The sequence below is a fragment of the Dipodomys spectabilis genome, unplaced genomic scaffold (assembly GCF_019054845.1).
Source record: "Dipodomys spectabilis isolate Male_0828 unplaced genomic scaffold, ASM1905484v1 ptg000024l, whole genome shotgun sequence".
Lineage (NCBI taxonomy): Eukaryota > Metazoa > Chordata > Mammalia > Rodentia > Heteromyidae > Dipodomys > Dipodomys spectabilis.
The window spans coordinates 830,696-844,858 of record NW_024870701.1 but is presented as its reverse complement, the minus strand read 5'-3'; the positions used below and the strand labels follow the sequence as shown (position 1 = coordinate 844,858).

Sequence of the window (14,163 nt, the reverse complement as noted above, 5' to 3'; positions counted from 1 at the left end):
GTAAATTCATATTTAGCTTGAGTCATAAACTTTATGCACTCTAGGGGTGTATGGGGCCATAAGCAGTAAAACTGAAAAATATATCACTTATTCTTAAGTCAGTCTAGAATGTTTGCTTTGTTTTTAAGTGATGAAATTAAAACAAAAGGCATTGACTGTATTTGCTCTATCACTTTGTCTGTTTACATTTTAACTTGTGTTTTTACTTTGTATACTAGTTATATAGTTAAATAGTGTTATATACTTAATATTTTCATCAGCTAACCAACATACATTCATTGCCTGCCACACATTTTTAGATATCTATATGCAACATCAGAGATCTTATAGACATTAAGGTAATAGCATATCATTTGCATAGCACTGTTTTTTTTGTATTAATTGGTTCTAATACTATCCATGTATAGTTATTTGTAAATCATTTGTGGCATAGGATGTGATATTCCTTTTAGCCACATTAATTTTATTTTTCCTTTTTATACAGTAGAATTGAACATTAATATAGTTTAATCTTGAGTTTCTAAAGTAAGTGCCTGTCAATTTTCATTTTACCATCAAACATTAAATAGAAAACAAAAAATTGAATTTTTTTAAAGCTAAATTTTGAGGATTTTTAAAAATTGAATTATTTTGTTCTCAATTTTAGGCCAAGTGGAAGAAGCAAAATTAAAGGAGTCCCAGTTGCGAAATGAGTTGAAAACATATAATATTGATATTCCTACAACACAACAGGTATAGCTTACAAAGTATACATTAAATGTTATTTTAGTTTTTATTTTTGGCACAGCTAGTTGTTTGAACTCTTTGTCTCTTGTTTGTCAGACAGGCTCTGACCACTACTTCAGCCCTATTTGCATTGGGGTTTTTTTTTGTTGTTGTTTTGTTTTGTTTTTAGTGATAGTCTTGTTTCTTACCCATGAGCATGTTTGGACCTTAGTCTATATTTATGCTTCCGGTCCTCACTGAGATGAAAGGCACTATTTCATGTGTTTGAAAACTTCCTGTAGTTTCTTTTGTTGTTGATTTGTATTTATATTCCATTGTGGTCTTATAGAATAGAGGGGGTTATCTCAGATTTCTTACATTTATTTAGACTCACTTTGGGTCCGGCTTGAACTCTGGGCCTGGGCGCTGTCCCTCAGCTCTTCAGCTCAAGGCTAGCACTCTACCACTTGAGCCACAGTGCCACTTCCAGCTTTTTTTTTTTTTTTTCTGCTTATGTGGTGCTGAGGAATTGAACCCAGGGCCTCATGCATGCAAGGAAAGCGCTCTACCACTGAGCCATCTTCCCAGCCCTGAGACTCACTTTGTATCTTAAAATATTCTGGTGGAGGATGAGAGAGAATGAAGTTGATAGGGAAACATTGTATGTGTGATAATGTCACAAAATCTCCTTTGTGCAACTAATATATTCTAATAAAAACATCTATTTTTGAAAAAGTTATATGGGTGTCTGAGAAGAATATATTGTATAGCTTCTGGATCTTATATTCTGTAGATTTCCATTATGTTCATTTTGACCTATACTGTTGAATAATTCTGAAGATTTTTTTGTTGATTTCTTTTTAATCTGGATGTCTATCTATTGGTGAGAGTGAGCTGTTGATGGCACTCACTATTACTGTATATAAGTTCATTCGATTTTTTTAAAATGAAATTTGAGTATTTCAGTATTTGGTTTGTATATACCAACTATTGTACAATTGTTATCTCCTTTTTTTAAAAAAAATTGGAGTTTGAACTTGAGACTCCACTACTATTTGAGCCCTCCTATCTCTACTTGGACTATTCACTTTATTAATGTGAAATGACCATCTTTGTTTTCTCTAATTTTGGTATGAAATCTAATTTATTAGATTGGAATAGAGTTGTACTCTATAGAATTTTTTTCCATCCTTTCATGTAAGCCAATGTTTCAGTGAGATGTGTTTATTGTAGGATAATAAATGGTCAGGTTTTAACCCACCTTTCCTCTATCTTTTGTTTGAAGAAATACTAGTAACATTTTGTGTTAATATTGAAAGGTATGTCATTCTGCTGGGGTTTTTTTTGTGGTAAAGAGATGATACTTGCTTCTTTGCTAATCATTGCCATATCCTGATCTACTCATCTGCTGGGATTTATCCTTTATTGCTTTTTCCTGGTTGCATTCACCATGATTTTCTTTTTTCTTCTTTGCCAGCCCTGGGGCTCAGACTCAGGCTCTGGGCACTGTCCCTGAGCTTCTTTTGCTTAAGGCTAGCACTCTACCCACTTGAGCCATAGCACCACTTCTGGCTTTTTCTGTGTATGTGGTACTGAATCCAACTCAGTACTTCATGCATGGTAGACAAGCACTCTACCACTAAGCTATATTCCCAGCTCATACCATGATTCTCTGTGTGTGGGATCTCTTTGTGGTTTAATGATCATGAGTAGTTTTTATTTATTATAGAAAATGTATATTTCTTTGTCAATTAAGAAGATACCTTTGCTATATACATTTACTCTAGGTTAATAGTTACTCTGAGGGCTTGGAATGCCCTTTGTATGCTTTATTTCCAAGCCCTTCTAGCCTTTAGTGTTAGAAGGTTTTTCTGAAGTCTGCTTTTGTTTTGTTTTTTTTTTGGGTCCGGTCGTGGGGCCTGAACTCTGGGCCTGGGCGTTGTCCCTCAGCTCTTCAGCTCAAGGCTAGCACTCTACCACTTGAGCCACAGCGCCACTTCCGGCTTTTTTCTTTTTGCTTATGTGGTGCTGAGGAATCGAACCCAGGGCCTCAGGCATGCAAAGCAAGCACTCTACCACTGAGCCACCTTCCCAGCCCTGAGGTCTGCTTTTATACGTGACTTATTTGTCTTGCAGTTTTTAATATTCTGTATTTTTAGTGTTTTAACTGACCTTTTTCTGTTTTTTTTTTTTTTTTTCTGACCTTTTCTATTTGGTGCTCTGAAAACTCCTGCACTTGGATTGCCCTCTCTTAGGCAAGATTGGGGGGTTTTGCTTCTACCTTTTAATGAATATATTTTTATTTCTTATATTTTTCTCCTTCCACTTTAGAGGCTTGGTGTTTTGATGGTATCCCAAAAATGTTCTGTTCATATTTTCTTGTTATTTTTATTTGTATGATTATTTTAATTCCTCTATGTTTGTTACTGATACTCTATTTTCAACCTTGATTCTGTTAGCAAGACTTTCAGCTGTTTTTGGGGGGGGGGGGGGAGGTTGGCGAGGGGTCAGTTGTGGGGCTTGAACTCTGGGCCTGGGCACTGTCCCTCAGCTCTTCAGCTCAAGGCTAGCACTCTACCACTTGAGCCACAGCACCACTTCGGTTTTCTGGTGGTTAATTGCAGATAAGAATCTCAGCCGGGCACCTGGTTCTTGCCTGTAATCCTAGCTACTCAGGAGACTGAGATCTGAGAATCAGGGTTTACAAAACCAGCCCAGGTAGGAAAGGCTGTGAGACTCTTCTCTCCAATAAACCACTAGAAAACTGGAAGTAGTGCCTTCTTGAGCTTAAGAGCTGAGGGACAGCGCCCAAGCCCAGAGTTTAAGCCCCACAACTGACAAAAGAAAGAAAAAAAAAAAAAGAGTCTTACTTTACTTTGTGGGCTAGCTTTGAACCAAGATCCTCAGATTTGTTTCCTGAGTAGCTAGGATTACAGGTGTGAGCCATTGGCGCCTGGCTTGACTCATTTTTAAATTTGTATTACTGAACTTTCAAGAATTTCAGTCTGTTTTTTTTTCCCCTAGTACTTCTATATTTTTATTTTATTAAAAATTCTTCTCATATATTTCAGATTGTTTTCCTTATTTCTTTCAGCTGTTTATTTGATTTTTCTTTAAGCTCATTCAGCTCTTTATATTCTCTAAGTTCTTTCAGGAAGTTTATACATGTCCTTTTTAATGACATTGATCATTCTTAGCATTGTTCATTCTTTAAAAGTTCATACACTGCATTATTGTAGAAGTCCTTTATTGTGGAATTGTTGACTTTTGGAGGTCATACAGTGTCTATTTCTTCATATTACTTGTGTTTCTGCATTGTGATTAACCTATCTGATGCCAAGATGTTTGTTGGGAGTTTTAATCAACTACAATAGTTGAAATGTCTCAATTTTTAAATAGGATCTGTGTGGTGGCCTGGAGTTGGAGGGAATACCCATATGCCTTCTGTTGGCATCTTGAGCTTCCCTTCCCTCACCCAGGAAGCCAGGGACCAACTAGAAACTTTCTCATTTTTTCTGTTGTGCCTGCTTCTCCATGCTTTTCTGTTTTCCTGCTGCCTTTTTCATGTTTCCCAATGTTATAAAGAGAGAGAGAGATGAAATATGTGATCTCTCTTATGTTACCTAACACTTCTCATTTACCAAGCCAAAACAGTGAACACATCTGATCCTCCATTTTGCCCCCTGATTGTTTTTCCTTTTGGTCTTGGGGCTTGAACTTGGTCTGGGAGCTGATGCTGAGTTTTTGTGCCCTACCATTTGAGCCATAGTTTCAGTTCCAACTTTTTGGTAGTTAATTGGATAAGAATCTCATGGACTTTTCATGCCCCAGCTGGCTTCAAACCACAATCCTCAGATCTTAGTCTCCTGAGTAGCTTGGATTGCTGGCAAGAAGCACTAGTGCGTGGATCCCCCCTGATTAACTTTTATGTTCTCACATTTTATAGTATTGGCCTTATGGATAAAATTTTCTATATAAATTACAGGTGTCATACATTGAAGCACTTTTGAAAAGAAAGATAGCAGAACAGGAAGAACTAAAGAAAAAACCCAGAAGATCATGTACACTTCCAAATTATACTAAAGGCAGTGGAGATGTTTTGGGAAAGGTTTGTATTTAAGTTATTTAAGAAACAGTACATTCTTGTTACCTTGTATCATTTTTATTTAAAATAGAACTTCACTGAAACAAATTGCACTGGCTGAGAACTGAGGTGGGACCTAACTTCTCTGATTACTAGTCTCAGTGTTTAACAGATCCTGTCCAGCAGTTTACTCTCTGGGAAGAGAGAAGGCTGTGGAAATTTTCATTATTCATAGGGTCTGTCAGCAGCTGTGTCTTCAGACCAACTTAAGATGGAAAAATATCAACAGTGTTCTTTTGAGTTCCAAATCTTATGCTATTATAGAAACCCTAGATTTAAGAAAAAGGAACAGTAAAAAAAAGTTTGTGCATATTTTACTACAAAGTAAAATAATTATCATTCTTTCTAAGTTATTTTTTCATTTTTATCCTAGTATTATTTAATGATGAACATTTCTTTTTCACATTTTTTTCTCAATTAGAACTTCTGTTTGCAATCATTGCTAAGCAATCATTGCTAAGTTCATTAGATGACTGTTGCCTTAGATCTTTATAGTTGCTATATTCTTGTAAATATATTTTATTCCATTATAATATTTCTTTTGGAAAATAAGTTTGTCACACATAAGAAATTATTTCTTTAGTTTATATTTAATTTACCTCTATTAATCCTTCCTACCTTGGCAAGAACTTTTCATCTTTGTTTACAGTAGTTTCCCCCCACCCCACTCCCCCATCCCCAGTCCTGGGACTTGAACTGAGCACCTGGGCACTGTCCCTGAGCTTCTTTTGCTCAAAGCTAACACTCTACCACTTGAGCCACAGTGTTACATCTGACTTTTTCTGATTATGTGGTACTGAGGAATTGAACCCTGGGCTTCATGCATACTAGGCAAGCACTCTACCACTAAGCTACATTCCCAGCTTGCACTAACTTTAACATTTCCTTCTTTCACACCCCTCCCTCCTTTTTGTCTTAATTTTTCTTCCATTGACTTCTAGTGAATTGGAAAACAAGCACAGACATTGTAGTATATCTAACAGCAACTTAAAGCACTATTACTGCTAGGCAGATGTGTGCTACTAAATCAGATTAGGTAAGACTATGTCAACACAGTAAATGAGGTTTTGATATTGAACAGGAATGTCTGTGCTTAAAGGCAAATATTTGTAAATAATCAAGTGGGTATCCTAAGTTTCAAGGAAATTTTCCCGTTAGCATAAATCAATGAAACAATTCTTATTTGTGATATTTAGATTAGTATTCTAAAAGAAATAGTATAATACTGAAGTGAAATGTTTGCTTGAGAAGATATATTAGCTGTATATGCTTAATTGAATATAAGTTGCATTTTATTATTTAAATATAGCTATTCTTAATGCAGAGATAAAAGTATAAAAAACAGTATATCTTTAATTAGCTAAGACTATTTGCAACAGTTTTATTTACTTGCAAGTTTACTGGTGTTTAAGGCATTTTCCCTCCAAAAAAATTTAATGACAGAATAGTTAGCTTCATACATGGAAGTTAATATAAGTTTTTTTTTTTTTTTTTTTTTTTGTTTTGGGTCCGGTCGTGGGGCCTGAACTCTGGGCCTGGGCGCTGTCCCTCATCTCTTCAGCTCAAGGCTAGCACTCTACCACTTGAGCCACAGCGCCATTTCCGGCTTTTTTCTTTTTGCTTATGTGGTGCTGAGGAATCGAACCCCGGGCCTCAGGCATGCAAGGCAAGCGCTCTACCACTGAGCCACCTTCCCAGCCCCTAATATAAGTTTTTAAAGCTTGAGTGTTCTCTTTTTTTTGATAGTCTTACTGTGTGACTAAGGTTGGCCCAAACTCAGCCTCTCAAGTGCTAAGATTACAAGTGTGTGCCACCTCACTTGGATGAGAATTTTCTTATTCATATGTTTAAGAAAGATATTTTGCTTTTTAGTTTTAGACATTTAAAATATTTAATGACAGATTTTTATGTTTATTTTTAAATGTTTTACTTGATGTTAAAATGAATTGTAGATTGCACATCTTGCACAAATTGAAGATGACAGAGCTGCAATGGTTATTTCCTGGCATCTGGCAAGTGACATGGACTGTGTGGTCACCCTAACCACCGATGCTGCACGTCGAATATATGATGAAACCCAGGGTCGTCAACAGGTGTTACCCCTTGATTCTATTTATAAGAAGACTCTGCCAGATTGGAAAAGGTCAGAGAAATGTAAAAGTAACCATTCTTTTTCTGGAATTAATTGCCTGGTTAATTTTCCAGTATTTGGATCAAATTTCGGAGCTCACACATGCTGGGCAAGATCTTTACTAAGCCTAGACCACACCCCAATCCACAGGCCATTTTGTTGTTGTTATTGTTTTTAAAGCCTTTATTTTTTAAAATTTTTTTGTCAGTTGTGGGGCTTTGAACTCTGGGACTGGGTGCTGTCCCTCAGCTCTTCAGCTCAAGGCTAGCACTCTACCACTTGAGCCACAGTGCCACTTCTAGTTTTCTGGTGGGTTATTGGAGATAAGAGTGTCACAGACTTTTTTGCCCAGGCTGGCTTTGAACCATGATCCTCAGATCTCAGCCTCCTGAGTAGCTAGGATTATAGGCATGTGCCACCGGTGCCTGGCAAAGCATCTATTTTTTATTTTATTTTTTTTTGTGCTGGTGCCGGGGATTGGACTCAGGGCCAGGACACTCTCCCTAAACTTTTTGCTCAAGGCTAAACTCTACCACTTGAGCCACAGTGCCACTTTTCAGCTTTTTCTGTTAATGTAGTACTGAGGAACCGAATCCAGGGCTTTATGTAAGGTAAACAAGCACTTTATCACTGAGCCACATTTCCAGCTAATTATGCCTTTTAAAAAATCACCTTAGAAAGTTTTTTTTTTTACTTCATCTTAGAAAGGCTAAAAGAAAATGCTAACGGAACAATTAAAATGTATAACATTGTTGCCAATAATTGTTTTTCAACTTTAGAAGGCTTATATTCATGTATGAGGACCTAAAGGAGATTAGTAACTCAATAAGAGTCTACACTGTTAATAAACATGTTGTGATGTAATCTAAAAATAGATTGAGAAAGTAGCTGCATTTTGAACTCAAGACTGTATCAATTTTCAAATTTACCATTCTGCTACTTAAACCCATTTAAGTCAACATAGGCCTTCCTGCCAGGTCAAGATCACTATATTGATAAGGGGAGTACTTTTTGTGGAAAAAAGATTCTCTTGGAAAGTTCTATTTTATCTCTACAGTTCTTGAAGAGCAACTTAAGAAAATATTTCATTTAGGGAAAGAATGAATTGAGTATAAAGTTTGTTGTAGAAACTAGTTACATAATCCCCTCTGTTCCTATTCTTAGTATTCTCACCTCTTCCTTTTGGGGGATATAGGGTTTTTTTGCCTGTTACTCTTATTAACTTCGCCACCTCCTCTATATGAAAAGTCACCATTCATTTATTATCTCTGAAACTTATTATTATCATCATCATCATCATCATCATCACCACCATCATCATAATCATCCTTAGGCTTTAGTTGTGTCTTTCTACTCTATCAGAGTTACAGGGATTCAAAAATACTTAATAGCCTCCCCTATCTGTCCTAGTCTTGAGCTGTGCAACTTTCTGTACCCATTCTGTGGCCTCATTTGAGGCAGTTATTATGTCATTGGCATCCTCATATGGTCCATCTTTAGAGGCTGCCTTTCTCCTTTCTTCATCAAGCTAAGCAGTTAGCTTATATTAAAAAGTCATTTTACTTACAGTTCACTAGCACAGATAAAACCAACCAGATACAAGTGGATTTCTCTTTCTTGCTATTGTTTTTAATGTACTTAAAATGTATTATGTATTTTTTTTTGTTTCTTTGGTATGTTCCTCCCCCACAGTATAACCCCTGTTTTCACTGTGTTTGATTCTGGTGCCCTGCATCTTGTATATACATTTTTCTAATTTGGGAAGGGGAAGGGAAAAAACAAAACACTTAAATAGGGATACAGGTTGCCCCATTGTAACAATGAGATGTACAAGACACTGTTAAAAATGAACTTTACAACTTGTAGTGGGGAGGGAAGGAGGAGTTTGGAAGGTGGAGAGGAAAGGGATGGTAGAGGTAAAAGAAAGAGGAGCTAACAATGCTCAATAGGAAATGTAGTCATTACCTTACTCATGTAACTGTAACCCCTCTGTACGCTATTTTTACAATAAAAAACTTACTTAAAAATTAAAAAAAAATTAAAGTGATCCTCTTATAGGGCAGGAATAAAAGATCTTGAATTTCTGAAGCAAAAACCAACCAGATATTTTTACATGGTAACTATTTTCATTTCTAGGACACGATATTTGATTATTTAGGGTATCATTTGTGATAGATGGGCACTTGATTGTATGGTCAAAATGATGCATAATCATGTTTCTCTTTTATTTTTTGAAATTGTTACATGTGTTGTTTAATACATTTATTTATTTTTAATTTAGACCTCTCCCTCATTTCCGAAATGGAAAATTATATTTTAAACCCAGTGGAGATCCAGTCTTTGCTCGAGACTTGTTAACATTTCCAGATAATGTAGAACATTGTGAAACAGGTAAAGGGTATTGTGGTGGTTTTATTTTATACGGATATTTGTGATACAGGTGTGTAATAATGAAAAGTATGTTCTTAGCTTGTAAGTGCTAATGTTATTAATATTCTTTAATTTTTTGGTGTTTTTAGTATTTGGTATGCTGTTAGGAGACACCATTATTTTGGATAACCTGGATGCAGCCAATCATTACAGAAGAGAGGTTTGTACTTCATTTCTTTTTTTAACCTGTAGGCTCAATTAATTCTAACTTACATTTTTATTTTTATTATTTAAAAAAAAAAATTTTGGGGGGGGGGTCCAGTCATGGGGCCTGAACTCTGGGCCTGGGCGCTGTCCCTTGAGCTCTTCAGCTCAAGGCTAGCGCTCTGCCACTTGAGCCATAGCACCACTTCCAGCTTTTTTATTTTCTGCTTATGTAGTGCTGAGGAATTGAACCCAGGACCTCATGCATGCAAGGCAAGCGCTCTACCACTGAGCCACCTTCCCAGCCCTAACTTACATTTTTAAAATTTAGCATAAGCCGGGCACCAGTAGCTCACACCTGTAATCCTGGCTACTTGGAGGCTAAGATCTGAGGATTGCAGTTCAAAGCCAGCCTAGACAGAAAAGTCCACGAGAATCTTATCCCCAATAAAGTACTCAGAAAAAGCCACATGTGGCACTATGGCCCAAGTGGTAGAGTGCTATCCTTTAGCACAGAGGTTCCAGGACAGTGTCTAGACCCTGAGTTCAAGCCCCCAGGATTGGAAAAACAAAAACAAAATAATAAAGACATAATAATCATTCTATTTTTGGGACATGGTGACACATGCATGTAAATCCTAGCATTCACAAGGCTGAAGCAGGCAGGTTGAGAGTTCTAGGTCAGACTGGGCGACATAGTGAGATCATGTCTCTAAGAAAAACAAATAATGTTAATGATACATGCACATGCATAGCTTAAGCAAACCCAACTTAAATCCTGCATATTAATAACGTAAGATTGGACAAAATATACAAACAAATGTTCCAAGATACAAATACAAATGAGATGTGTTTAAGGTTATGAAATTGTCTGGAACTCACAACTCACTCAGTGTTGGTGGAAGTATAATTTGGTATTAGTTTTCTAGGACTGCCATAACAAAATATTAGACTTGGGCAGTGTAAACAATACAAGCTTTTTATCTCACAGATTTTAGGCTGTGAGTCCAAATTCAGGCTGTTATCAGAGTTGTTTTCTTAGAACTAAGTGAGATGTCTGTTTCAGAGCTATCTCCCTGCCTTGTAAATGGCTGTCTCTCCCTGTATCCCTTCATATTAATGTGTGACTGTTCCAGATTGCCCTCTTACAATAAGATGACAATCATATGCCATCAGACCTTACTGATGACCTCATTTTAACTTGAAAGGCATGTAAAAATGCTTTAATGGGAATTAGTATTTCATTCAAAGTTTAAGGGAACACAATTCAATTTATAGGAAATTTGGCAATATAAGTATTTCAAAGTTTTATTGCTACATAACAAACTCTCTAAAAGTGTGTTATAAACTGCAGCGTTTAGTTTTTGTAACTCTGGATTTCTCCAAAGGATGTTAGCTAGTAGCAGTTTGTCTAATTGCCCTGGGATGATGGAAGCTTGCTATAATTCCCGTACTTAGCTGATAGCACTGGTCGCCATCTGGTCAGTCAGCTAGCATTGTCCAGTGGTTCATTTGTCCCTGTCTGCATGGATGGTGCCATTAAGAGTTTTAGAAATCTTTTTTTCCCTTCCAATCCCTTCCTATCCCTCCCTCCCCTCCCCCCCCTCCCCCCCCAAGCAGTTTTAGAAATCTTAGCGTGCTCAGTGGCATGCATTTGTATTCCCAACACTTAGGAGTTTAAAGCCAAAGGGCCATTTGAGTCTAAGGGTTTGAAATCACATCCTAGGAGGGTAGTACTACCATGCTTGGCTTGACTGATGCACAGGCAAAGGAGGAAAAAAAAATTTTTTTTTTCAATCCATCAAGTTCCAAGTTAGAAATACTTTGCTTGAAATTATTCTTGAGGGGCTGGGAAAGTGGCTCAGTGGTAGTGCTTGCCTTGCATGTATGAGGCCCTGGGTTTGATTCCTCAGCACCACATAAGCAAAAAGAAAAAAGCCGGAAGTGGTGCTGTGGCTCAAGTGGTATAGCACTAGCCTTGAGCTGAAGAGCTGAGGGACAGCGCCCAGGCCCAGAGTTCAGACCCCACGACTGGACCCAAAAAAAAAAAAAAAGAAATTATTCTTGAAAACTAATTAGAATCTGTTTCCCACTCATACTGGCTAATTGCAACCAGCTGGCTCAGCACTGGGACTGCAGCTAGCAGCTTTGGATTGTTCTATGTGCACTGTCTTCTTGTGGCTACTTGGACCTTTTTACAACATGGCATTTGGGTTCCATGAAGGTGTGGTATATCCCAAGCACTGAAGGCAAAGCATTCAGGTCTCTTAAATCCCAGACTCTGAAAGCATATAGTCACATTCAGTTGGCCAATATCTGTCCAGTCTATATCCATAGAAGGGTAGAATGGTAGGTATGGACTTCTTTTCTTGGGAGGCAACAGCAAAGAATTTGTAGCTATTTTAAAATTATTACAAAGTATTCATATATAGATGAGGTTATTAGTTCAGTGGTAGAATGCTTGCAAAGAGCACATAAGGCCCTGGGTTTAACTTTCAAACACCAATCAATAAATATTACAGATATGTTCTACAAATGTCTCAAGATGTATACAAAAAATTCTTCAAAATATGGTGCTCATCAAGTAGGATTAAACAGCTTACATGGTAGAATGGGAAGTAGTTATTAAAAACAATGTATTAGATTTTATGTTTGGCAAGGAAAACGTACAAATGGCTTATGGAAGGTTGCAAAATGATTATGTCTAAGAATAATTTCCTATGTGAAGTAGTTTTTGACAATACTGGGGTTTGAACTTACAGCTTTGTATTTACTTGGCAGGCACTCAGCATTTAAACACACCCCCAGCCCTTATTTTCTGTACTTAAAAAAAGGAAGATACATGACATAATGTTGTATATCTTACTTCTCATTGCTTTTAAGTTTACTTACAAAGGAGAGCTGGGGATGTAACACAGTGGTAGACACTTAACTTGCACATGCAAAGTCATATCCAGTCACAGCACTGCTCATTTAAAAAGAAAGGAAGTCTACTTTGAAACATTGTAAAAATTTAGAAGATTAACACAGATAAAATTCTAGTAATGAAAGGTCTTTTGGTATTCACAGATTCGATACACTAGGTGTATTAGTTTCTATGTGTACTGTTCATCCACTGATCTATGTAAGTAATACATTAATAAGTGTTAAAGGCCTGAAAATACCAGATTAATCTTATGTTGAAATCATTGTAGATTTGCAAACTGAAAATGAGTAACAATGTTAGCAGCTATATCAGAGAAAATAGACCAGCTTAAAATAGGAGCTAATAACCTGAATACAACTTTCTAGAGTCGTGAGGACCTTAGACATCATCTAGTCTCAATTTATTGAGAAGAAACTTTAAACCCACAACAAGTAATACACTATATCTCATCACACCAACTCCTAGTAGAGCTAGAAGTACTCAAAGCTTTCTTTCTTCAGTCCTGGTAACGAAACAGGAATAAATGTGGCTTCTTAAATTTAGGAAAGCTAAATTAGTGTGTGTTTTTTTGAAAATTATACAGCAAACTGGGGTGTACTGTTCAGTATCTCATATTTCCTTGTGAATCTAATAATACAAACCATAAACTATTCCAGAAATTGGAAAATGGGCTACTGTCTGGTGATCATTAGCATTTTTATGTATCCTTGATTATGTAACGGAGACTGTATCCCTTAAATATTAGAATAACCTAGTATCTGTTTATAGAGAACGTGAGCAGCTTTACTAATAAGAATAGACTCAACCATTAAGATAAAAACGAAGATTATGATTATTTTTATCAGCTATTTAAGCATTTATATATAAAATAAAGTTGTGTGTTAATAACTGCTGGATAATCAGCTGCGTGGGCAGAAAGGAAACTCTTTTTAGCTTTTTCAGTTTCTGTGATGTAAATATTCATCATGACTTTTTCAGCTGCTTATGTGAAGTTCCTAAGTGCAAGAGATCTAGCTCTTAGAGTCCTGTACAAACTTGATTTAGCATACTACTCTGCCTTGAAGTACAAATAAGAATTAGACAAATCAAATAACTATAGGAAACTCTAGTGTAAGATAAAGTGCTATTTTTAATATTAAAATTTATGAACTAGAGGTAAGCAACATTGAAGGCAGATTCTTCGTATCTTTTGCGAAATTCATTAAATTTGAGTACCAATTTTCATCCTTTTGAGGGATTCAAAAGGATAGGAAATAAACCTAGAATTCCAACCAACATAAGGAGTCTGATAACTGGGACCCCACAAACCCACACATCTGAACTAAATCTTGGTTGTAAGAGGGAACAAAAATTTTAAAAAAACAACAACCAAAAACTGCTACTTTCAGCTGCAGCTGCTTTTGGAAACTGCCAGAAAATTGACACTTATAGAAAAAATATATTTTCCTTGCTAGTTCAGCAACATAAAAAAAAATTGGTCTTCATGTATGTTTGCAGTCTGCATTTAACTACTTGACTTCTGAGGGAAAAAAACCAAAACTCAAGGTAATTTTTGTTTTTTTATAGGAAGATTATTAGATGTCTAAACAAAGACAGATTTTTCTCTAAACGAATCACCATTATCTTAAAGCTGAAATTATTTCCATATTAAAGTTGAGAGCAAGGAGACAGAGGGGGCGATAT

At 36.4% G+C, this 14,163-nt stretch overlaps 1 protein-coding gene across 2 annotated transcripts in view; it reads left to right on the top strand.

The window, feature by feature from the left end:
- Smchd1 (structural maintenance of chromosomes flexible hinge domain containing 1) overlaps nt 1-14,163 on the top strand; it is a 135,988-nt gene that overhangs the window by 103,007 nt on the left and 18,818 nt on the right. For both annotated transcript variants that reach the window (XM_042675370.1, XM_042675371.1), the window contains exons 40-44: nt 647-732; nt 4,691-4,813; nt 6,802-6,992; nt 9,262-9,371; nt 9,500-9,570. In XM_042675370.1, the coding sequence (XP_042531304.1) occupies nt 647-732; nt 4,691-4,813; nt 6,802-6,992; nt 9,262-9,371; nt 9,500-9,570 (581 nt within the window). The remainder of the gene's footprint in view (nt 1-646; nt 733-4,690; nt 4,814-6,801; nt 6,993-9,261; nt 9,372-9,499; nt 9,571-14,163) is intronic.